Here is a 24,844-nt window from a genome sequence, read left to right on the forward strand (position 1 = left end):
CAAGATACGGTGGTCAATACATATTGACTGTATTAACAAAATTAGTAATTAATTGGATATGAAGATTGAGATAGATGGTAGAATTTAAGTGTGACTTCAAAGTTTCTCTCTTAGGCCTGTAATTGTATCATTGTATCACATGGAAGATGAATAAGCAACAGTGTGTCAATGTTTCCCTTAAACAGTTGCTCTAAAGTTAAATAAATACTCCAGATGTGATTCTTAACACTACAGATTTCTGTTTCTGTATTAATGAAGTACAATATATCAATATCTGCACACTACTTCCCCCCACTTTCATAGCATAGCATTTTGTCTCTATTTTGGTCTCATTGCCCTATTGGTTTCTATTGAATTTGAAATACACTAAAAGCTCCTGGTTATTTTGTAAAGAATACTGACAGTTCCGGTCTTCCTTCATCCTTTAATTTTGCACTTGTGCTTTAGAAGTACCGGATTTTGCACTTTTCCTTTTAAAATTGTATCTCTTTTATATCAGGTCCTGTTCTTGGTTTGTTAATATATTTATTTTTTGTTGTTGTTCTTTTTCTATTTCATATTAGCTCTCTCAGCCCAACATGATGTTCCATCGGTTGGTTGGTTAATAAAAATTTTGACTAGGCTAAGGACAAAATACATAACATAGCTGTGTACTCATGGGCTGAACTTAGCACAACTGTCTTATAACCTAATGTTGAAACAGATATTTTAAAAGTCCAAGTCTTTTCCCCTGCATCCAATTTTAAAGATTACACGTAGCTGTCAGTAGGCACTGTGTCTGAAATTTGCTTCTGGGGATGAAGACAGTATGTAACTTTAGAGGGGCACAAAAACAATAGCTTTACATTTTTGATTGTATAGGAATGTTCAATTGGGCATTCTTACTCTGTTGAGACTATAATGCTTAGCTCAGTTGGTGGCACTGGTATATAATGGGGGTCTATGCACCAAGACAGAATCTGTTTAAGTGGTGTGAAATATGCTTTCCAGTAAGGGCATAATAACTTCATTGACTACATTTTATAAGGGAAATGAAGGACTGAGAACAGTAGAAAATATCCAAGATTGCAAATGACTATTATTTGAAGTGAATAATATGATATATTACAGGAAGAGTAATGGTCACCTGATCAAGATACACACACACACACACACACACACACACACACACATATATATATACACATATATATACATATACATATATACTAAACTAAAATATATATACATATACATAAATATGTATATAAAATATGCATATATTTATTGTATACATATATATGTATGTGTATATATATGTATACACACACACACACATATATATATATATATGTATACACACACACACACACACACACAAACTAAACAGAAGTCCTTGAGTACAAGAAAAATAAAGCAACATGTTTAGGGAGAAATAATGAAAGATACATTTATAATATAATGGGTTCTCTTATAATTAAGTTTTTTCCTCCTCTGTCCCATGAACTATTTGATATTAACTAGTCTCTTAGCTTCTATTTTAACCATTCCAAATTATTCTTAATAGACATTATTTACAAACATCATCATTATTATCTTTGTAAAACATACTTTATTGTCTTTCCTGCTCCCTCTTACCTGTAGAATGAACTCCAGATTTCTTAGGATTGCATATAGGACACTCTGATTTTGTTCCTGATTTATCTTTCTACTCCTCTCCATGAAAAGGTGATGTAGCATCCATATTGCTCTATGCTCTAACCACACTGACCTACTTTATGTTTTTGAATGTTCCATGTCACTTAAACTTCTGCTACTTTGTCCCTGCTGTCATTTCTGTATGGAGTGCCCTTCTCTACTCTTGTGTTTGATAAATCCATTAGCGTTCTTTGAAGGCCAAGTCAAAAATGACCATCTCAGTTTTCTATTCCTTCCCTTCCCTTCCCCAATTCCACAGTTTTGGAGTATGTCTGAAATCTAGGTGTGCTTAGTAAATGTTTACAAGGGGCAACTGGGTGGCTCAATTGGTTGAGCGTCCTACTCTTGATTTCAGCTCAGATCATGATCCCGGGGTCATAGGGTCAAACCCAGTATTAGGCTCCATGCTGAGCGTGCAGCCTGCTCAAGAATCTCTCTCTCTGTGTTTCTCTCTCCCTCTGCCCCACTTATACACTATCTCAAATAAAAATAAATAAATAAATATCAGTAAAGAAATAAACATTTATGCAATGAGTACTTAGTAAATCTCCAAAAATATGATGTGGCAGACTTAGTTTTATTAATGTTTAAATAAATCTTACATTATATTATAATATATCTGAAAAGCAATGAGTGTATAATATTTTAATAAAATGTAGTCAAAAATCAATTCAGGAATGGTATTTGAAAGTTAAAAAGATACTATTATTATCTGCATTCTCTTTTACTAACACATTTTGTCTGTTTTTCTTGTGTTCATAGCCTTAAGATTGCTTAATATAGGGAAACCCATAACCAATTGTGTACATAACTTTAATCTTGTTTTTTGAGTTGGGAATATCAGACTCCCCACTTTCTATAGTGTATAATTACTATTGTTCATATTTCTTTTCACAGATTTTGCCAAAAATGTTTGTTCCCAGTGACCAGCCTTTCAAGTTCTTTGTTGAGACTATTATTTCAGTAACCCAAGATCAAAAACAGTAAAAATATTTTAGGTTAGAAGATAGGCAGAAGAAAAATTAATGACAGCCTCACACAACTGCATCATGAAAGCCTCACACAACTGATGACATAATATTATTATTATTATTATTTTATTTTGAAAACATATGAAAGACCGATAAGTGATACGAGAAGGCTACTTGAAACACGATGAATCGAATGGTGTTTGTAGAGCACGGTATTGCGTAGTCTCCACTTTATGCCTTGCTTTGGGTCTCTAAGATATTGGAAGAGGAATGGGGACGTGAAATGTATGAATGGGTTGTTGGCTTCCAGTCCATTGACAGGTAGAACATGGTGGCAAATAGAGTATCAACTGTTTTTTAAACAAAGTGAAGTCTTTACCTCTATAGAGTGTGACAAAGATCAGGATTTTTTTGCGACGTTGAACCTCAGACTAAACCTTAAACTAAACTAAACTTTGGTGCCCAAGGGGAATTCTAGTCTGAAAAACTTAATTGGGATCCCGTTTGTAGCTCCACATAATGGATTTTAATTAATAAATATGGCTTCCTATATATCCGTTGTTCGATGTCAGTGAACGGAAATGTGTTCGCATTTTCACATTGTAGAGATGCCTACTGATGTATTTTAATCAGAGATTTACTATTATGATTTTTCTTTATACATAAACAAAGCACAACAGCTTATTTACATTGTCATATAGTTGGTCTTTAAAACACGCCCAAATCTTCACATTCTCTGCTTAAATATCATAGAGTTGGTGCAAACTACCATTTTATTTTCCTTTACTCTTTTTTTAAATCTCTACTTTCAACACCAATTTCCAGAAATCCCACCAATTCTTAAGTATTTGGAGTCTTCTCCAGGGTAACTAGGCTGTTTCTCAGCATTTCTTATCATGTGTTCAGGAGGCCACATTCTCAGATTCAGGGTTAGGGTTAGTATATGTGTCTGGTATTTTGCGGTTCAGAGACCTCTCCAGAGGGTTAGGGTTAGGGTTGGGAATTAGGGTTAGAGGACAGGGGTATATGCCTGCAACCTACCATTTTATTTTGTTTTGTTTTGTTTTGTTTTGTTTTATTTTATTTTTTATTTTTTTAATGTTTCAAGTTTTTATTTAAATTCTAGTTTATTAACATACAACCTACCATTTGAAATAGAGTTGGAAAAAAGAACGTATTAAAAAGACTGTGACTCTTCTGTGCTCTAGCAAATAATATGTAGAGCTCTAATTCCAACATGGGCGTGCATAAGAAAGAAAGTAATGGAGGAAAAGAACATACAGTAATTTCATCTGTTATGTTTCAACCAGGTGTTCTTGTGATGCTAATGTATCAGAGAATTGGTCGTTTGTCATTAGACCATAGACTGATTAGGATTGTGCATTTTTTCATATTCTTCAGCATAGTGTTGATATTGATCAGTGAGAAGAGGCTGATGTGCTTCATCCATGTTGCTTCTGGCACGAATCACACAAGAAGCACCCGCAAAAATGACCGCGACCAGGGATAAAGCAGCAACTACTCCTATAGTAACAAGTTCAGAAATACTAAAATTCCGACCTGTGAAAAACAAAAGGAGAACAAAAAATAAACAGTATAATAGTTGCCACCAAAAATCAGCTACCCTAAACTTAGGCATTGTGGCAGGCATTTTACCGAAATCTTCATATGTAATTTTTTAAGTTTATTTATTTATTTATTTTGAGAGAGAGAGAGAGAGAGAGAGAGAGAGAGAGAGAGAGAGAGAAAGAATCCCAAGCAGGCTCTGTGCTGTCAGCACAGAGCCTGCGGGGCTCAATCTCTCGGTTCCTGAGATCATGACCTGAGCTGAAATCAAGAATTAGACGCTTAACCAACTAAGCCACCCACGTGCCCCCATATAGAACTTTTTTATTGTCCACATTGCTGATGATAACACCTGTCATGTTGAAGGCACTTACCAAATTTCTCCTACTAAGTGGACCCTATTGGGATAGCTATTATTATTTCTGTTCTAAAGGTGAGAAAATGATGCCATAGAGTTTGAGCCACTTGTCCAAGGTCACTTGGCCAGTAGGTGCCAGAGTTGGTTTAGGGGCCCAAGTCTTTCAAAACCCACATGCTGTGCTCTTCACTATACCCTGCTGCCTTTGTTGGGAAGGGATTGAAAAGAAAATAAGAATGTTTGAATTTCAAAATCTCAGAAAAAGCAGCACAGAGTATCTCACTCCATTTTTTCTTTTTAGAATAAAGATACGAAGGCACCATTATGTAGTAGAAAAATTGGGACGTATTACATGAACTTAAGCTCATAACTCATTATCTCTGCCTACTAGAAATATGACCTGTGACAATTACCCTTTCTCAGCTAATCATAGCTAGCCTCATCTTCCTTATTTGTAAAATGAGGATTACAACACTTAGCTCAGAGGGTTGTATGGATTAAATGAGATAGTATGCTATAGAATCAGCTTAATTCCAGATCAGAGTGGGCTCTCAACAAATGTTACATTCAATCTCTTTATCCCAAAATAAAAATCCAAATAAAACCTTCTAAATCTAAGTGGAAAATATAGGCCTCAGAATACTGTGATTACCTTGAAAGGTAGCAAATGTAGTTTTGGTAATTTCCCCAGAAAAGATACATTTTCAATACTCACTTGGCCATTGAACTTCATAAGTGTATCCCAGATTGTCTGGAGCAGTAACAAACATTTCTATGTTGGTAACTGGAGGCCAGAATGGCACCATATTGTATTGCCTATTATGTCCAATTGGGGCATTTTCCAATGGAAATGTGGATACATCTAAAATATGCCAAAGACATCTTGTTAATAACATAATAAAGTTAGTATTCATAGATTATTATGTCCTGAAGGTGACCTAAAATATTCTAGGATAACATAAAAATGTTTTTTTTTAATTTTTTACTGGATAAAGACATAAAAATAGTTTTACTGTATATAGCAGAACAGGGAAAAATGCATAAAACAGAGTTCAAATGTTTTGAACACAGCACTAACATAACATCCAATAGATCAAGAACGTTTAAAAGCAGGGAAGTTTTAGTATTTTATCATCTATGTTGATCATTAGTTGTTTTACTTTTAAATTACAGAAACTTATTTGAAAAAAATTCACTAAACTTCTCTTTCAAGGCTAAAAAAAGATGGACATATAGTTTGCTGAAGCTTCATCTATAAATTTGAGAGGCGCCATATCTAATGGAGGTTTGTCCTTGAATATGAATATGTCTATTTAGTATTCTTCATTTTTTTCTGTTTACTTCCGCGATATAAATATGAACTTATCCCCTATATTTTACTCTGTTAGAAAAAACACTTAAATTTTTAAATCAAGTTTCTGGGATATTATTTCCTTCCTGCCACTTCTCCTCTTTCAACTTAAATACAAGTTACAGTCATTTATATTATTAGTGAGTTTCTGTCATCACGGATAAAAAGAGTGATAGGTTCTTTGTGGCAGAAGATTGGTTTTTTTTTAATTTTTTAAAAAAATGTTTATTCATTTTTGACAGAGACAGAGCATGAACGGGAGAGGGTCAGAGAGAGGGAGACACAGAATCTAAAACAGGCTCCAGGCTCTGAGCTGTCAGCACAGAGCCGGATGCGGGGCTGGAACTCATGGACTGTGAGATCATGACCTGAGCCGAAGTCGGATGCTCAACCGACGACCCAAGATTGTTCTTTTCTATTATTGTTGTTCTACATTTATGTTGATACAACTAAATGAGGTGGGATATCACAAAACCAGAGTTGGAATCGGGCTTGGGCTGGACACGAGTGGACAACTATGTAGAAGAGCTAGAATATGTGAGAAAGTTAGCGGAGTATTACATTTTCTGTTTGCAAGAAATATATCACCTGGACAGTCCCTGTGATCCTGGGAAGCACAGAAAAGTATTTTAGCGTCTACTTTGTAAAACAACTGATCATAGCATGGCATGTAGTGTTTATATTTTTGCGACTTTAGATTTACTATGTATTCATGCTAATTTAATATTTATTGCTTCAAATCTGTTGAGCTCTTACTAATGTAAGACACTGGTCTCGGCATGGAGGCTACAGCACTGCACAGAACAGACAGAACGCCTGGCCCAAGGAACCCACGTTTTGGTGTATTCTCGTTAATTATTTATTAAAGTTAATAATGTAGATAAACTTTTTTTTTTTAACTTTCTATTTCACCTTTCCACTACAGCCTGACTCGAACAGCCTCAATCCCATTCAGCATCAGCGTGGTGATAAAGTTACATGGATTCAACTGAATGGAGGAATAATTGTGAAAATAGCAAACAAGAACAGTAGAATCGTCATGAAACTTCCCTATGCAAGACCCTTCCCAACTCAGAGTTATAGCCAACAGCCTTCAGGATCTTCCCCCTGTTACCTCTCTGACCTTGTTATTTCCCACCATTTTCTCCCCACTCTCTGCTCTGCTCTGGCCACAGTGGGTTCCTTCGTTCATCCCAGGATGATTTTCCTCCATGTATTTATGTAGTATTCACCATCCCCTTTCCTGATTTTCTTAGCTTGCAAACACTTTCTCCCATCTAACATACTTTATATTTATTTACTTATTTTTACTGCTATTTCAACTAACAACTAGGGGAGTTCCAGGAGGGAAAATATTTTTGTGTGTTTTGTACACTACTGTATTTCTGGTACCTAAAATACTATGTAGGAAATGGTAGGCACTCAAATAGTATTATTTTCCAGCTTTACTGAGGTACAATTGACAAAAAATTGTATGTATTTAAGGTATATGACATGATGATTTACAAATGGCCACCTGGTCCGTGAAAAGGTATTCAATATCACTAATTAGGAAATGCCAATTAGAACCATCCTGAGAGATTACCTCACACCTGTAAGGATGGCTGTGGTCAAAAAGAAAAGAGATTACAAGCGTTGGGAAAAGCGTGGAGAGAAGAGAGCTGTTGTGCCCTGTTGGTGGGAATTGGTGCAGCCACTATGGAAGCAGTATGGATGTTCCTCAAAAAATTAAAAATAGAACTACCATATGATCCAGCAATCCCACTTCTGGGTGTATCTCTAAAAGACATGAAATCAGTATCTCGAAGAGATATTTGCACCCGTGTTCACTGCAGCATTATTCATAAGAGCAAAGATATGGAATCAGATACTGTTTGTGAAAGGCTTTGAGTGTGTGCGTAATTAGTTCATTTCTCTCAGGGCAGGATAAGTAGGGTCTGGTCTGCGAAACGTATACACTGCTTCTTCTGAAAAGCTCACTATATTTAGTGCTATATATAAAACTTCATTCACATGACTCGCATTTGGGAAAAATAGAAAATTGAATTAAATGTGCACATGGATACAAAATGTTAGTGAATAAAACTTAACATCATATTGAATAAAGTTTGCGTGCTCTATATTATACCACCTCATGTCTAATGAGACATCACATTATATGCGATGACTCTCATTTCCTTCAGCTGTAAAATGCAATTCTTATTCCATTCGGACCCTAATAATTTTATAATCCTATGATTTTTGAAGATACTTCCTTATTATAAAACCTTTCAATACATTTTGAAAACTAATTCCATCCTCCACTCATAGACTTATTTGCAACAAAGACTTCTGCTGTATGCATCATTTTAGACATTTTTCTAATCTTTTTATTTTCTTCCTATGTAGTCGTTCTATGACATTGTTTTTCCAAGGGACGTTTGCAGGGACATGGAATATTTAAGCAGAAGGTTAATTGTTAGTGTTCAGTGTTCCTGCAATTTGTAAGTGTTTACATTAACTTGTCTTATAATTTTATGGCCACATTTTGTCAAAAATATGCTTTAGGCTCCCTACTTTTTGCTCATGGTACTTTTCCCTCTACTACTATCCAAGTAACTGAGAACTATTATGCAATTTATATAGTACAAGCAAAGGAAGTGGGGAGAAAATAAAAAAGGTATTTATCTGATTCATCGATGACCATTAACAACTTGTTATAGATGTCAAATAATGATCTTTTCAATCAGGATATGTAAGGCAAAGGAATACTTGTTTGCATAGTTGAAAGAAAGCTCCAGATTACCCAAGATTCTCCACCTCCTTTTACTTCTTAAGTCCTAAGTAAGAACAACTTACTAACAGCCATGGCCTTGTGAATGGCTGAATAACTACAGCTTGTGCATTGTTGCCTAGTTCTGAGAAGTGCGTGTTTAACAAGTTTTTGTTCATTCCTAAACCTATGACCTCCACTTTACTTGCTATTGTCATAAGAAGTAATATAGCTAAACATATGCAAAACGATAATTATGATTTCTAAAGGAGAGGGATGTTGTTTTATATTAAATGTATGAATGTCTAAGAAAGGTTTGCTAAAGGAGAATGCCTGAGATATTGGTAAAGAATTAGAAGTGAGGATAGGACTGTAAACATAAGGTAGTCATTATGAAAATCTAGACGCATACTGGACTCAGATTGCATCTCAAGGGTTGTTAATTTCTTGTTTCTCGTTAAAGAAACAGACATTGTAAATTGTAGATAATTCATTATGACTGTAGGTATGCTTGTGAATACATATGAAATAAGGTGGCACTCCAATTAGTGAATTCATAGCAGATGGATGAGTGAATAGTTATATGTGAGTTATTTGTTTCTTGAATGATTTTCTGATGGAACATATGATTTTGACCAACGTATCTGTGAATGGTCGTAATCAGGTTGGATTAGAGGCTTCTCCTGTACATACACACCAAGAAATAAGAGACTGGCTGAATTGGGTAGATAAGTCAATAGATACCCAATATTATGTTTATGTGCGGGATAAAGTAAAGGCACAGAAGCCAAAATTTACAAACTCTTGAAGTATGAACATGTATGATGCTTTAACAAATAGAAGTACTTCATTGTTTGCAAAGTGACTTGAGCCTCTCAGCCGAGTAGAAGTGAAGAGAAAGTGGCCTTCTAAATAATATTTTTAAAAACCCATTAAAATGAAGTTGAAAAAGATTTTCTATGCTGTGCTCTCTATAAAAACCAACATTAACTTTTCAAGTTGAAGAGAATTTCCATTTGTAAGAGGCCAGCAGTAATAAAAATCAAAACTGTGGATTATGAGCATAATTTTTTCTGTCTTTTAGGTATCGAAGAAGAGATCAGTGAATTTTTTTTTTATTCATGAGAATGTTCCAAAAAAAAAAAAAAGACAAAAAAAGACATGCAAATGTTCATTGGAAGCTACAAGGAAGAAAAATTTGGGAAACATGACAGTCATCTTTTCAAACTAAAAAATGAGAAGGGATTACGTGCTTACTCTGATAATAATATAATACTGTCTCGTAACTGTTTTTATAACTTTTTATCTGCATTTTCAAAGTCGTTTGGGACATGTGGAAACAGCTAGATATCACAGCTCTTTTCTCCTTATTTTGAAGTGTAGTTCACATGTGTTAAGTGCGTAGTCTATAGTGATAACCATACCACCTGAACGGTCTCCTTGCTGAGCCCGCAAAAAAGCATAGGAGAATGTCTCACCAGCATTATATCTCCTCAGCCATTCATCAAAGACCGCGTCAGTGAAAGTGTGCAGGAGGACAAAAATAGGATCGTTTGGAGATAAATGGGTTTGTCCCCCTGTTCCATTCAGGAATAGATGAGCCAAATTGTGAAGGCTTCGGATAGCAGGGTCATACTTTCCTGTGGGATCGCTGTAACCTAGATATAAAAAGAGGGGTGAGAAGAATGAAAACCATTGCCAATATCTTGCTTTTCAAATCAACAGCAGCGATTATATCGGGAAACAGTTTCTCCGCAGTTTGTCAGGCCAATTTTTGCCCTGATATAATAGCATTGCTTCTCCGTACCTATGGTTGGTGACATTTCTTGCTATACCCAGAGCTAGGTTAGCTTTAAGCCAGTGGCACGACATTCTAAATGTAGCCTCAAGGTTAAAAATAATGACCTGCAAAGATGCCAGCCAAAGTATATAGAGCACTCTATTTTGACAAGGCAAACATTGGTTTAGTGGGAATAAAGACAGTGGAAATCTCCTTCTCCTAAAAACTAACACAGTTGGGAGGACATCACTCTGATTGTCCTGGACCTTAAATTGCCAGATATTACTTCAGTTTCCTACCTCATTCCTTTTCACTGTCACCATGTTTATTTCGGGAAAGTTATGTTTGTGGAAAAGTCACAATTTCCCAGAGCATGCTTATCATGTCTGTACTAGTTTTAAACATCTGGAAAGCCTATTGTCAAAACATTTATATAATATTTAATAATTTCCTATGTATCCTCTATTTCCCATATTCTATATGATGTATGTGATATCCCTATATAATATGTATATTTCCTACATTTCATGTATTATGTATTTCTTATACTGTATGTCTCCCATATTATATATTGGATATATTTTCCATATATATTTCCAAATGATATTTATTAGGTATATATAGTAGGCAGAAGGTAAGGATAGATCACAAAAACGGAGGGTCTGTGATGCAGGATGGAGTTATAAGTGTACCTGGTTGGCTTTAAGAATCAGAGGTGGAAGAACAGGAAAATATTACATATTATTAAATAAAATTAGAATTTAAAACACATTAACCCAAGGGTGCCTGGGTCAATCAGCTGAGTATCTGACTCTTGATCTCAGCTCAGGTCTTGATCTCAGGATCGTGAGTTTAAGCCCTGCATTGAGCTCCACACTGGGTGTGGAGCTGTGTTTTGGTTTTTTTTTTTTTGTTTTTTTTTTTTTTTTGTTTTTTTGTTTTTTAAAGATGATAAAATATATTAACCCATTTGTACAATGACACTCATTTATTTAGTCATTTTGTATACATTTATTCCATTATTATTTTTTTTTATTTACGAAATGTTTAAAGACTGCAACGTACACGGCATGTTGGTTGGCACTGGTCCTTTCAGACCTTCTGTCAGGAAATCAGTATAATTTGTCCTTTGATTGGTCATCATTAAGATGCAACCTACATATTCTTGTAGAAATTAGTGTTTATGGCCAATAGCCAGATTATGGAAAGAGCCCAAACGTCCATTGACTGATGAATGTATAAAGAAGATGTGGTATATATATATATAGGTGTATGTGTGCACACATATACACACACACATACACACACACACACTGGAATATTACACAGTGATCAAAAAGAATGAACTCTTGCCATTTACAACAACGCGGATGGAACTAGAGTGTATTATGCTGAGCGAAATAAATCAGTCAGAGAAAGACAAATATCATATGACTTCACTCATATGTGGAATTTAATAAGAAACACAACAGAAGAACATAGGGGAAGGGAAGGAAAAATAAGATAAAAACAGAGAGGGAGGCAAATCATAAGAGACTCTTAAATTCAGAGAACAAACTGAGGGTTGCTGGAGGGAAGGTGGGGGGGGGGGCCTGTGCCAAATTGGTGATGGGCATTAAGGAGGGCACTTGTTGGGGTGAGCACTGGGTATTATATGGAAGTGATGAATCACTGTGCCCTACTGAAGCCAAAACTGCATTATGTGTTAACTAACTTGAAATTTAAAAAGTAAATTAAAAAAAAGGATATAATGGTTATGGCCTTAGTTTATATACACCAGTTTAGTCAAAACATAGTGATTATTTATTGAATAATCTCCAAATCAGTGCATTCATATTTAGTTATTAATATTAACATAAAGACAGAATAGAATGGCATCCAGTTTTGATGATAATAGGGGAGAGAAAGGATAATAATGATTAGATTTCTATGTCAAGTATCTCAGATCATGGAGACAGAGAGATCTGTTCCTATTTTTTTTTTCCTCAGGGGGAGGAGCCTAACATGTTTAATGCTATATTTAATGTACATTGTGACAATAAGAAGTTTATAATACGTTAAATGTGATTCTGTTGTTTCAAAACTTTAAATATGTATCGGTGATGATTTAGAGATATTAAAATGTATTGTATAAAGACAATGGACTTAAAAAATTTTGATTTGAAATTGTGTTCTGTTACAAACTATCTTGGGAAATTCATTTCACTTCTTTGGTCTTTAGTTTCCTCACCTTTAAAATACTTTGAATGAAATAAGGAGAATCACATTAAATATCATTAGATAGTAGTTTGAATTTTTATAGTCCTTAAAAACATTCATAGGATAATACAAACCTAAATGAAATATATGGCCCAGCCAGGCATTATTGGATGTCAACGAATTGTTTAGAAACTTTATTGTTACTTTTTAAGAAAAAAAATTAGGCTCTCAAAGTCTTGAAAATTATTTGCCTCTACCAGAATTTGATAGAGTTATAATGATTAGCCACCTCACAGATTTGAGTTAATACTTTTCAGGTATTTTAGAGATTGAAGACTAATTTCCCAAGGATTCCACTACGATAATTTAAAAGAGTTGCATGGCCTGACACTTTTCTTTAAGAAGTTCTTTTTTGAGCAGGGAATTGTGACTACATCATCATAGGAGGTAACATTCATATAAATTCATAAGATCAATATGGCTTCCAAAGATGTTTCAAGGAGATCTGAATATGAATAGTTCAGTTTACTGTGACAACTAGATAAAATCAAAGCACTGACTTCTTTTACTTACCTTCTACTGTATTTCGGAAACTGTTTGTAGAATTGGAATAAAAAGGAGGGGTGTCAAATAAACCAACTTCCAAACACTGGGCAACATCCTGTGGTTCAGGAAGACGTTGTACCATTGGCCTCGCCACATTTCCAGCTGGATTTCTCCTAATTGGCCCCCCCTCAGTGCCTGGAAAAAAATACAGGGTATAGGAACACTTACAGAATATTTACAGATCTCTTTGCTCTTCCATTTTTATGTAGAGCATGATCACTGAAAGATAGGTTCTCCCTGGTAGAAGAGAACATTTTAAAAAGGCAGACTTAGGGGCATTACAGTGAGAAGATTTAAGTTATCACATTCATATCATTGTGATATGTCTGTGAACAGAGTTAGATGTGTGATACATAAAATCATTGGAAGAAAAAAATGATCACAATAACAGATAGAGGTCCTGTTATTTGTTTAATCAACGTATACCTCATTACTGAAAATATATTAACATCAAAAGTCCATGGAAAATTGAATTTTGCCAAAACAGTCTCATAAACCTAAATCCCACACTAAATCTATATTTCACACATGTGTGAAATTTCATATTCAATTACTGTTTGTTTCAAGCCTTCAGAGAAATAAAGAAAAACAATCTACAATTTCTTTGGGAACTGGTCTATATTTCAACCCATACATATTTTTTCAGCAATTAATGTGAGAAATAATTAAACTTGTTAAAAGGCACTTGTTAAAAGGCACTAAGACAAACAGGCAAGCAAAGAGCTGTGATACTAGGGATAATAGAATGGGTGCCTTGAGGGAGGGAGGGAGAGAAGGAAGAAGGAAGGGAGGGAAGGAGAGAAAGAGAAAGAGGGAGAGTGGAAAGGAGAGGGGGAGAGACAGAAAGACAGAGATTGAGAAAGAATATCAATCCTTTCCAGGTGTGTGGTTTCAGAAAGATGTCATTAAAGAAAAGAGGTTTGCAGGAGCGCCTTGGTGGCTCAATTGGTTAAGCAACTGACTTCGGTTTAGGTCATCATCTCATGGTTCATGGGTTCAAGCTCTGCATTGGGCTCTGTGCTGACAGCTCAGAGCCTGGAACCTGCTTCTGATTCTGTGTCTCCCTCTCTCTTTGTGCCCCGCCCCCCACCACTTGTGCTCTGTCTCTCAAAAACAAATAAATGTTAGAGAGAGAGAGAGAGAGATATTGCAAAGAACCCTGATTCTCTGAGAAGAATTTTCAGGGTAAATAGGGGAAATGTTACAAGTCAAACATTTTCGACAGAGGTAATAAGAACGATGATATGCCTTCTCCTATCTATGAGATAAGCTCCCTCAGAACAAGAACTTTTTCTATTCTCGCTCACCAGTATATCCCTTAATCTTGGTACAGGGCCTGGCAAATAGTAGATGCTAAATAGTTGTCTGGTGTATGTTGATATATGGAAAGATCGTTTGGGCTGTAAAGAGGGCTGGTTGGGGAATAGCTTGCCTGGAGTACAGGACAATGCAAGAGGATAAGGGACGGTGGGAACAATGTAAAGCTAGACCAGATTCATATTGTGGAGAAATTATGTTTAATTCAATAGGAAATGAAGAGAAGTCTTAGGTAGGTGGGAAAAGAGGAGATCGGTTAGGAATATTTTGGATTTTCTGTTCCAATGATCTCGAGAGAAGCATGTGTGTGTCCTAAGAGGATATGCAGAATAATCCACTGGGGTGGGAGAGGTGATATTACAATCTCAATTTGTATTCATTTTGCCTCATTCATAAAGCTTACTATGTTGTAATGTTTATAATTAACGTAACGATTAGTACCTGATGAATTAGCATAGCAACTTTATATAATATAAAAATAAAACATATGCCACTCTTGAGGTTGGGAAGGAGATAGCACACTGTTTTAGGTATGCATTATTATTAAAACTTTCAGACTCCACCGGCTAAAACTATCAATCCAAGCTTGTGTTTTAAGGATTATTGTTCAGGAGCTATCAATACATTCCAAGAAAAACACGATAGATTACATGGGTTTTGAAAACATCACACCCGAATCTGCCCTCATGGAGTTTCACGGTGGAAAATTCTGATGGTAAAGAAACTAGTTTAAACGAGTTAAATTTAACCTGGGTCTTTTTAGATTTGTTTGCACATGGACAGCCTCTGCCAATGCACCTGATTTAACCTCATATGGATTGGAGTCCTGTGGAGTTTCCATGCAGGAATGAATGAAAAGTTCTGAGTGTATGAAGGAGAAAATAGATTTAAGAAATACTGTGTAGAAGGAACAACATTCTTCATATGATGAATCCAAGATGATATTTTAGTGGCTAGAAGAGTCTTAGGTGTCAATAACTCATTCTTGCAATGTACCAAGTTTGGCGCTTTAATGGGACGCTGGAGAGGCATTGTGCAACAAACACATGAAAATACAGGATTGGGATATGTAAGGAAGGTTTGTTCTAAAAATGTACGTGCATGGCTTTCCAGTAAAAGATGATCAATTAAACCACAGGAATGGATAATTTCATCCAGGAACAGAATTAGGAGAATTAAATAAGATATATGAAAGTATTTGGTACCATATCAGGCACGTAGTATGTGTTCAATAAACTGTTAGTTTCCTTTCATCTTTCACTGGCCCAATAAAGAAAATTCTTGGTGTTTATATCACGAACTAAGAAAAGAAGTATTCCTCAAATGTGTTTCCCTAAAATACACAATCTTCAATTTTTCATGAAACTACGTGTCTTGGTTATGAGACCTCTTGACAAGAACAAGTGATGAAAATAGAATCTTCTCTCCTCTGCCATAATTTTATTTACCCACTTAAACTGTGCTATATTTTGGCATCCAGTCACCAGTATCGTTAGAAAAGGTCTGGAAAAAAATTCCTAGGACAAAATACAATAGCCTGCTCAGAAAGGGATTAATGTTTTCGTATCTAAAGATATATTGATTCTCAACGTCATTTCAAGGTGGGATCACTCACTCAGCTTGCTAAACAAATACAAAATTTATTCTAATTTTTAAACTTCAACCGAAAAAAAAATCCATACACTATCACTTCCCTTTTTCCTATATTCAGCTAAAAATTCTTGTAATGCTGAAAAAAATCTACTGAATTGTTCTATTTAGAATATTCTTTTTGAAGGATATTCTTTTTTTTAAGGTTGATATAGGAATTTCATATTTTCGGCTGAAAAGTATATATGGAAATAAATATATTTTGAAGACGTTAACAAAATAAATTCCCATGAATCCAGTTTTTACATTGAAGAACAAGTTTAAAATAACCAAACATGCCTGAAGAAGAAAAGTGGATGGGGTAGGTGACTAATAATTAAGACCTTGTGTTGGTGCCACAGAGAGAGGTAATAATGTGATCCAAGGAAGAGAACAACACACTCAGGAACAGATCCACATATCACAGAACCTTGATCTAAGGCAGCAGTGGCCTATACATCACTGGAGAAAGGACGCCGGGACAGCTGGTTTAGCATTCCCTTTTTGTGTTCGCTTTGACAGAGGTGCAAAGCAGTTAGCTGGAAGACATCTTGCATAAGGTATCTTCCTTTTCTTAAAGATACCCTGCATATCACCTTTTGCTTTTGACCCTCTGACTAGAACTTTAGTCTCAGGTCACTTCAAACTCTTTCGGCATATTTCAGGTTTCCTAGGGAAACAATTTGCTCTGAAATTTCAACTCAAGACACATGACTACTCAGGAGTGCTGTATGTGCTAAGAGGATTAATCATATATAACCATACGTTTCCAAAGTAAGAGAGTGAGCAAGGCACTGGCCAAATTTCTCAAGAAAAGCAGTGTAAAAATGTATAGACACTTTCTGTTCCCCCCGGGAACCTTATAGAGTGCCTTGAGTAGCGTAGGTGTTCAATGAACGTCTGTACATCGATTCTCTCTAATAAAATATTTTATTCTGAAGTCCTTAGTAGAATGAGGGCTTTCAGACAGCACATTTAATCTCTTTAGGTAATAGGGAATTCTGAATCCCAGATGGGTTTGGAACTTACTATTACAAAGTGTTCCCAGGGTATCATAATCCTCCAAGGACTCACAGACCACTCGCCATTGAGAAAAGACAGAGTTCAGGCTTATAAGAGTGGGGTCGAAGTTGCTTCTCGATCCCATGAGGTCATCGGTGCAAATGTCACAGATGTTCTTCCCGGTTGCAAAATTCCAGTAAGGAAGGGAAAATGAAGGATCCTGCAACATTTCCTAGATCAAAGAAACTCTGTTAGCGTTCTCTGCTTTTGTTTAAAATTCTCCCCCTTTGCTTGGTTTTCTCCCTGGCTGTCTGTTTCTATCAACTCTCTTTTGGTAATTAGAACCAGTCAGTGTATCAGTGGTGTCTGAGTAGCCAGAGGAATTAAATATCTTACTTAACAAAGCTTATCACATACTATGAAGAGTCATTGAGGCACTAGAGAGAATGAAACTCAACTCATCATACAGAAGTTTCTACAAATGCTATTTTTGGGGAAAGAAGTCTCCCCCCCCCTTTTTTTTCAGGTAGGTAATTCAAGTTCTATTAGTGATACCAAAAAAATATATATATCAATAATAGCTTTCGCTCCTTGACATTTTACCTCCTGTTTTCGTATCTCTAATTCAAGCATCATGGAGTCTTGGTCTGGAGCCAGATCCAGTCTTTAAATATATTATGTAGAGCAGTGATTTTTGTTTTTTTTTTTTTTCTTTCTTTCTCTTTCTTTCTTTCTTTCTTTCTTTCTTTCTTTCTTTCCATTTAACATGAATGACTTCAGGCATTTAGATTCTGGTTTTTAAAATTTATTTGTGGGTTAGCAAGGGTAGTGGAAGAAGCCCATGTGAATTCCAGGTTTTCCAAATATGAGCTATATGGATTCGACTTTTCACAGGCTACACAGACAATCTCTTTCACATCACCGTATCTGCCTGGATGCTGAAGGCGTTTTACTTAAAGACCCCCGCTTCAGAATCTAAACTGTTAAGACTTGGGTTTCTGCTTAAAAACTAACACCAACGGGAAATGTGAAATGAAGCAGAGTATTTCTTTGTGCACACAGTTCTTTAGACCAGGGACATAGTTTCCTTTCAGAGCTGATCTCAACAATTTTAAAAGTACTGGATTCAGGGGATGCCTAGGTGGCTCAGTGGTTTAAGTGTCCTACTCTTGATCTTGGCTCAGGCCGTGATTTCACGGTTCGTAAGATCAAGCCCCACTTCAGCTCTGCGCTGACAACGTGGAGATCTCTTTCTCTCTCAAAAAACAAAATAATACAAAACAAACAAACAAAAACCTTAAAATAAAAAGTAATGGACTCAAGATCACATGCTTATTTTATTGAGTTCCTTAAAACGTATTTTTATTGTATTTGTTCTCATTCCTTTAGACCTTTGGGGAGTTATATTTAGGGAGTGAGATTTAAGTGTAGAGACTGCCATCATTGTGCCTCACCTCCTAAGCATTTAGTACATTTCTGCTTTTTCACTTTAAACCCTTTAGGAAGCATTTCCTGGTCCCCAGGGTATTTTAGAGGACCAAAAGCTTTCCAAAGCATCCTCCTTTATTGATCTCCAGGGGTTTAGAGTCCTTGTTTAGAAGCCATTGTTCTGGTTCACAAAAATTAGTGACAGCTTCCAAGGGATCATTAAGAGTCAGTTTGTAGTTCAGAATTGACATTTGGGAGTTGGAGAATATTCATGTGGCATTTCAACTGTGCATTACATTTAGACTGTAATTCCTTGGATCCCTTGTGCTGTTGGGTTTTAAAAATATAAGGCAGAGAGGTTGAAGTTTACACAGGCAAAATCGAAGCTTTTAGATACTTTCCACCTGCCCTTTCATTTTGGTGTGCCCATGAGAAAATGACTTGGAGGCATGGAGATCTGGAGTTGATTACAAATGACAGATTTATCTACTCGTAATCTACTAAATGTCTTACTTGTAATAAGAGCTATAAAATATGAAGTTCAGAGTATCAGATGAATTAACTTAATCACTCTCAAACTGAATATGGATGGACCACTTTTATACCAATGCTTTATTCTGTATTTTAGTGCATTAATTCTCTCTTGCCTCACCATTTATTTTCTTGTGATAGTGCTGGACACAAGCATACTGCAAATCAATAAATGAATCTAAACACCTTTTTTACCCTCAGATATTTTTAGATTAACTTTTATATTTTAATTTGAGGGAAGGAATCCATTTACCTAGAAAACACATTCATTTTGTGGATTTCCTAGTTGAGATCTAATAATTTAAAATTTCATTTTATTTTTTTATGTTTATTTATTTTGTGAGAGAGAGAGAGAGAGCAAGTGTGGGGGGGGGGTGAGAGAGAGAGAATCTGAAGCAATCTCTGTGCTGACAGCACAGAGCCTGATGTGGGGCTTGAACTCATGAACGCTAAGATCATGACCTAAGCCAAAACCAAGAGGCAAACACTTAACCAACTGAGCCATCCAGGAATCCCTCAAATTTCATTTTAAAATTACAATACTCTTCTTAAGAAAAGCAATTGGTAAAATAAATGATAAAAAAGTATCTATGTTAACATACTTTAATGTGGTTTGAGGTTCTCCGCTTAAAAGATAAGCAGGAAATACTTATGTTTGGGCTGAGGTCTACTATATGCCCCAAAAGTTGATGCCTTTTTTTTTTTCAACGTTTTTTATTTATTTTTGGGACAGAGCGAGACAGAGCATGAACGGGGGAGGGGCAGAGAGAGAGGGAGACACAGAATCGGAAACAGGCTCCAGGCTCCGAGCCATCAGCCCAGAGCCCGACGCGGGGCTCGAACTCACGGACCGCGAGATCGTGACCTGACTGAAGTCGGACGCTTAACTGACTGCGCCACCCAGGCGCCCCAAAAGTTGATGCCTTTTAAGTAAAAATGAGACCTGAATGGTGTGATACTTTTAGTAGGTTTCTGAGGTAGGAGGCATGGAAACAAAACAGACTTCAATCAACATATGACAATATAAAGGATATTGTTTTTCATAATTTATACTTTGTGCCATAGACTCAGAATCATTTGCTGGCATAACAAGGTGTATATTTGGGACTTGGTAGACTGAGAACTGTATGCACACTTTTTTTTTTTTATCCAAACCAGGAGGAGGGAGTATCGATTTACATTTGGGAAGGCCGGCCCATCAACTGAGATTCTTTTGTTGCAAGCTATATGAAGATCATTTTTTCAATTATGCTGCAGCATATGTCCATCACTTTGCATCACACCTAGAGACGTCTCAACTGGCTCCCTCACCATTGATATTACTTTCTTTTCCCTTCACCAAAGATGAAGACTAATTAATGAGTAAGTAATTTACTAATAGGGAGAAATTTAGAACGTCAAAGACAGATCAATATCATGAAATCGCTTTGCCATCACATGTTTCGATCGCTCAGAACGTAGTGGATGAAAACGGCTTCCAAACGATCCACCTTGTCTGTCGGGGACCTGAAAAGTGCAACGTGTCACACATACCTGCATGTCTCTCTCCAATTGCAGAAGGTGGTACCTGTGCCATGTGAGAAAAGCCGGTCCCTCGTGAGAGAAATCCACTTCTCCAAAGCTTTCCTGTCCCGGCCCAAGGAAAGTCTTTTTGACCGAATAGTAGTGTGTCCAAACAAAGTAGTTGTAAATGGAAATGTTCTCAAATTGTGGCGTGTTGCCACCTGGCCCCAATATTTCTTCTGATCTCCTGGTGGCGATTACAAACTGAGGGTGCATTGTCCGCTTGGCCAGATGCAGGGCCTGGACAAAGTGGTTCTTTTCTTCTGCACTCAAGTCCAGAAGATTTCTCCTGACTTCAAGGATACAACATTCAAACGTGAAAATGTGCCACATGAGCATTGTCTTAACACTGCGTCCCATGTACCCATTAATGTAATTTGCATATATGCTTAAATAAGTTTATACTCCTTTAAAATTCCCCTCACCTGAATCTCTTCTTTAGGCCTGTTTTCTGCCTCCCCCGCCCTGCCCGCCAACTTACTCTAGGGTTTTCATTAGTTTTCGTTATTATGACTGTGGACTTTATGATTCTGTGATCTCATATTTATTTCTGCTCATCATTGGTATATTTCTCTGGAACTTTCTATCTTTTCAAAATCATAAGCCTCGTAAAAAACATGGCATAGTGGTTAATACCAGGGACTTACTCTGTGACTCTGTACACGTGTTTCTAAGTCTCACCTTCTCATCTGAAAGGGTGTATATAAAAATAATACCTGCTTCATAGAGTCGTAAAGGTTAAAGAGTACACACATAAAAAGCAATTATATCAGAGCGTGGCTCATAAAATAGACTCAATAAACATTCTGTTAGACCCTTGGCCCAATGCTTGGCACATAGAAAACAACGATGTATCGCTGGATTTACTATTTAAAGCTTTATTATTTATTGCCATTTAGTAGAGTGAAGGCCAGGCTTGTCACCTGAAATGGCTGAACTTGATCATCACAAGGGGAAATTTCTTTGTGGGTTAGCAAGTGTAGTAGAAGTAGATCATGGTTTAGAGCTAGACTGACCTCACTGGCAAATTCGAGGTTTTTCAAGTACCAGCTGTAAGGATTTGACCTTTCTGAACCTCACTTACTACAATTAACATAACTACCTTGAGAAGTCACTGAAGGGTCTAGTCATGAACACCTCCCATGGTTCCCTGCATGGAGCAGTTGCTCCATAAATGTTTTGGAAGGAGATCTTGTCAGTCAGAGGATCTGAGCCTTAACCTCAACTCTTTAAATACACTTATTAGCCTCTCTGAGCCTCAGTTTCCTCAACTGTGAAGAGGGAAGAGTGAGTTGTATGATTTTCAGATGTGCTTCCAGCTCAACTGATTTAGGTTCCTATTAAATGCATAGAGTCTCATGAAGAACTGTATATACACACAGATCCCCACTTACCTATGAGAACTCTCTGGTCACAAGCAGCTCCTTTCCATCCAGGACGGCAAGTCCCACAGTTGTGTCCTGAGAAATTGCCATTGCATCGGCATGTCCTGTTGAAGAACCTCGTGGGCCAAGCCTCCCGATCATCTCTGCCATCATGCGGGTAATGGGGGCTGTGGGGTCGTGAGTCTGCAGTCACTGCCTCACACCTGCCCCGCCCTGACGAGGAGCCACAGCGGTCAGTCCCAGGCCCAGAGAGTGGGGACAGGTCTGGGCAACACACACCATTTCTCAGAGCCTCAACAGTGGCACACTGTCTTGGGAATTGAGCCCAGGTCTGTTGAGAACACAGCAGGGGCAAGACGATGTATCCCAGAGAGAGGAATTTATGGGCTTTCATTCTGCTCCAAGCAAGAGTGAAGAACAGATCTCTGGTTTGCAGCCCTTTGTGTAGAGACTGAAACACATAAAAATCAGGCTGAAAAGGAGAAAGCAAAATGGCATTAGTGCAAGTTTTCTTTTTGTGCTGTTATAAACAGGCAGGAGCCCTCCCCAGCCGCCCGCAAAATGCTTTTCATATCTGTGAAATGACATTTCTCGCAAATAGTAAAAATAGTAATTTACCTGGAAAAACTTGACATGGATAATAACTACATAATTAAATCCCCTGCCCTAGCATTTAGTTTTCTTTATTTTAAATTTCTATTTATGAAAAAAAAAAATACTTATCATAGATGTCTCTTATCCAAAGCATTCGTTAGCAGGTCATGGCCATTAATTACATTTAGCCATGAAGCTGAAAGAATTGGAAGCAGATTTCCTGCTAGTTAATTTCCGTGACTTAAAATCTCCCATCCTAATGGAGTTTTGGCGGGCATCCACCTGCTCCCCATAGAGCTTCCCTCCAGTACCTTAAACTCCTGAGCGGGTTCTCTGATGAACCCCTCTCAGAGCTGAGTGTTTTATATTTGCTTGTCCCCTGATGTCAGAGCTGTTAATTGCATGTGAGTTTCTGCTTGATAACTAATCCCAAATCTGCTCACCCAAACTGGGAGGGGCTGGTCCTCTTCCCCACCCTTTACTAATCCCCTTTCACTTCAGTGCGTTTTTCTGCCCTTTAAGTACTTTGTTAGCACATGATTCCCTTCCCACTGATTTCCTTGTGATGCTTAAAGTTTTAAGAAAAGGTCAGAGGCACTAATTTGGAACACAAGTCAGAGAAACTAGAGAGCTTTTGTTTGCGTTGTAGAGATTTAGGTGCTTTTTTTTTTTTTTTCCTTTGACTTATATCTTTAGAAGATGAATGAGATTACTTACATTTCCTTAGTGATACAAGGGCTAGACAAGTACTTGTATCTGATGGTAGCTTTGAGTTGTGTTTAGTCTTGAAAACAGATGTTGCCATTCTTACAATTTCTATAGGGGATAACTGAAGTAGAAAAGCCATCAGATACAACTTCCCCGAGTTACATGCATGGCATTGGCCTTCATGGCGCCCGCTGGTGTTGAGAGTTGGGTACTCCAGTTCCTTTACCTCCACTGGGGTAGTGTCATCTACGTGGCCAAGCATCACAGGCTCACTACTACTTCTGTTGTTTAGAAGATGACCGCTGAATGGCTTCTTCTTTCCTTGTGCCAATGGCACACTAATTTTAAATTTTAAAATGTTGCCATAGTGTTAATTAATCATTAATCGATATCTCAAGGTTTCATATCCATTCAGGGCAAATTTAATTGTGGAAAATAACGCATATAAAATGATATTTAGATAGTCTTTTTGGTCATTTTGCTTTTTTTAGTCCGACCTCTTACTGGATCAAAGTAGATCATCATTTTTCTCTCTGGAATAAAGGTAGTATTAATGTAACATTGGTGGGTTTCTTCATTTTGACAAAGGTACTAAAGGCATGGATGTTAACATCTGTGTAACTTTTCTGTATATCTAAAATTATTACAAAATAAAATATGTATTTTAAAAAACTCTTTAAAACAGTTTTAAATTATTCATCCATATTCATATATCATAAGTTATTCATCCATATTCATATATATATTCATGTGTGCAGATATAAGTATACCACAGTGTGTTATATTACGTTGAAAGAAAAAAAAATGAGGCTTTGCCCATTACACCTCTTTGTTATATAATTTTTACAGTTACCTTAGGGTACCCTGAGTGCAGTGTGATACATAACTGACTGGTAGGCACAATGTGGGGGCATCTGTATCAAATCACCTAATATTAATTAAATATAAGAATAAATGTAAAATGATGTTCTGATATTTTCATTCTGGACCCCTTAGGAGACTGTGAGAATCCCACCCTGGAGATCACTGCTAAGGGTGATCTCATCCTACCACGTGGAATTCATCTATGGGCTAGAGAATCTCAAGTCAGTAGCTCTAATAACACTGTCTCCCCAGAGGTCCTGACTTCTATATCTAACTGCCTACTCGCTAAGTCCATTTAGACGCCTAGGAGATTCATCAGACATTTATAAAATGTGTTCCTCTGTCTTTCACATCTCAGTAAAAGGAATCACTGTTCAGCCCATTGCTTAGGAAAAAACCAACACGCCAAAGTCATTGTTTTTTCTTCTTTGTTTCACAGAGACTGCACTCATCAATTGGACCGACAGGGTCTAATTGGAAGCCGTCCTTAGCTCACACCTGCCCTGTGGCCATGACCTCATTTATCTCTTCACCTTCCATGCTTCACCACACAGGAATGTATT

General features: G+C 36.8%; 1 protein-coding gene across 2 annotated transcripts; it reads right to left on the reverse strand.

Moving 5' to 3' along the window:
* Window positions 1–2,755: 2,755 nt before the first annotated feature.
* On the reverse strand, window positions 2,756–23,203 carry TYRP1 (tyrosinase related protein 1). Of its 2 annotated transcripts, none has more exons than XM_015074287.3 (8): window positions 23,021–23,203; window positions 22,125–22,587; window positions 20,701–21,023; window positions 17,236–17,440; window positions 13,228–13,395; window positions 10,154–10,333; window positions 5,288–5,434; window positions 2,756–4,208 (listed from the first exon to the last, which is right to left on the reverse strand). In XM_015074287.3, the coding sequence occupies exons 2-8, from the start codon at window positions 22,507–22,509 to the stop codon at window positions 4,003–4,005; spliced, it is 1,614 nt and encodes a 537-aa protein (XP_014929773.1). In that variant the 5' UTR covers window positions 22,510–22,587; window positions 23,021–23,203; the 3' UTR covers window positions 2,756–4,002. The 2 variants fall into 2 exon arrangements, with proteins under 2 accessions (XP_014929773.1, XP_053061079.1); XM_053205104.1 differs by having other exon boundaries at window positions 23,153–23,194.
* Between the last annotated feature and the right edge of the window lie 1,641 nt (window positions 23,204–24,844).

The sequence above is a fragment of the Acinonyx jubatus genome, chromosome D4 (assembly GCF_027475565.1).
Source record: "Acinonyx jubatus isolate Ajub_Pintada_27869175 chromosome D4, VMU_Ajub_asm_v1.0, whole genome shotgun sequence".
NCBI lineage: Eukaryota > Metazoa > Chordata > Mammalia > Carnivora > Felidae > Acinonyx > Acinonyx jubatus.

Excerpts from the sequence above, each read along its gene's own strand:
- TYRP1 (XM_015074287.3), bottom strand. The coding sequence starts at position 22,509 with ATGAAAGCCCATAAATTCCTCTCTCTGGGATACATCGTCTTGCCCCTG. Across the intron at positions 21,024-22,124 it reads TGACCAGAGAGTTCTCATAG|TCAGGAGAAATCTTCTGGAC; the intron begins GTAAGTGGGGAT and ends GTATCCTTGAAG. Across the intron at positions 4,209-5,287 it reads TTATGAAGTTCAATGGCCAA|GTCGGAATTTTAGTATTTCT; the intron begins GTGAGTATTGAA and ends TGTTTTTCACAG.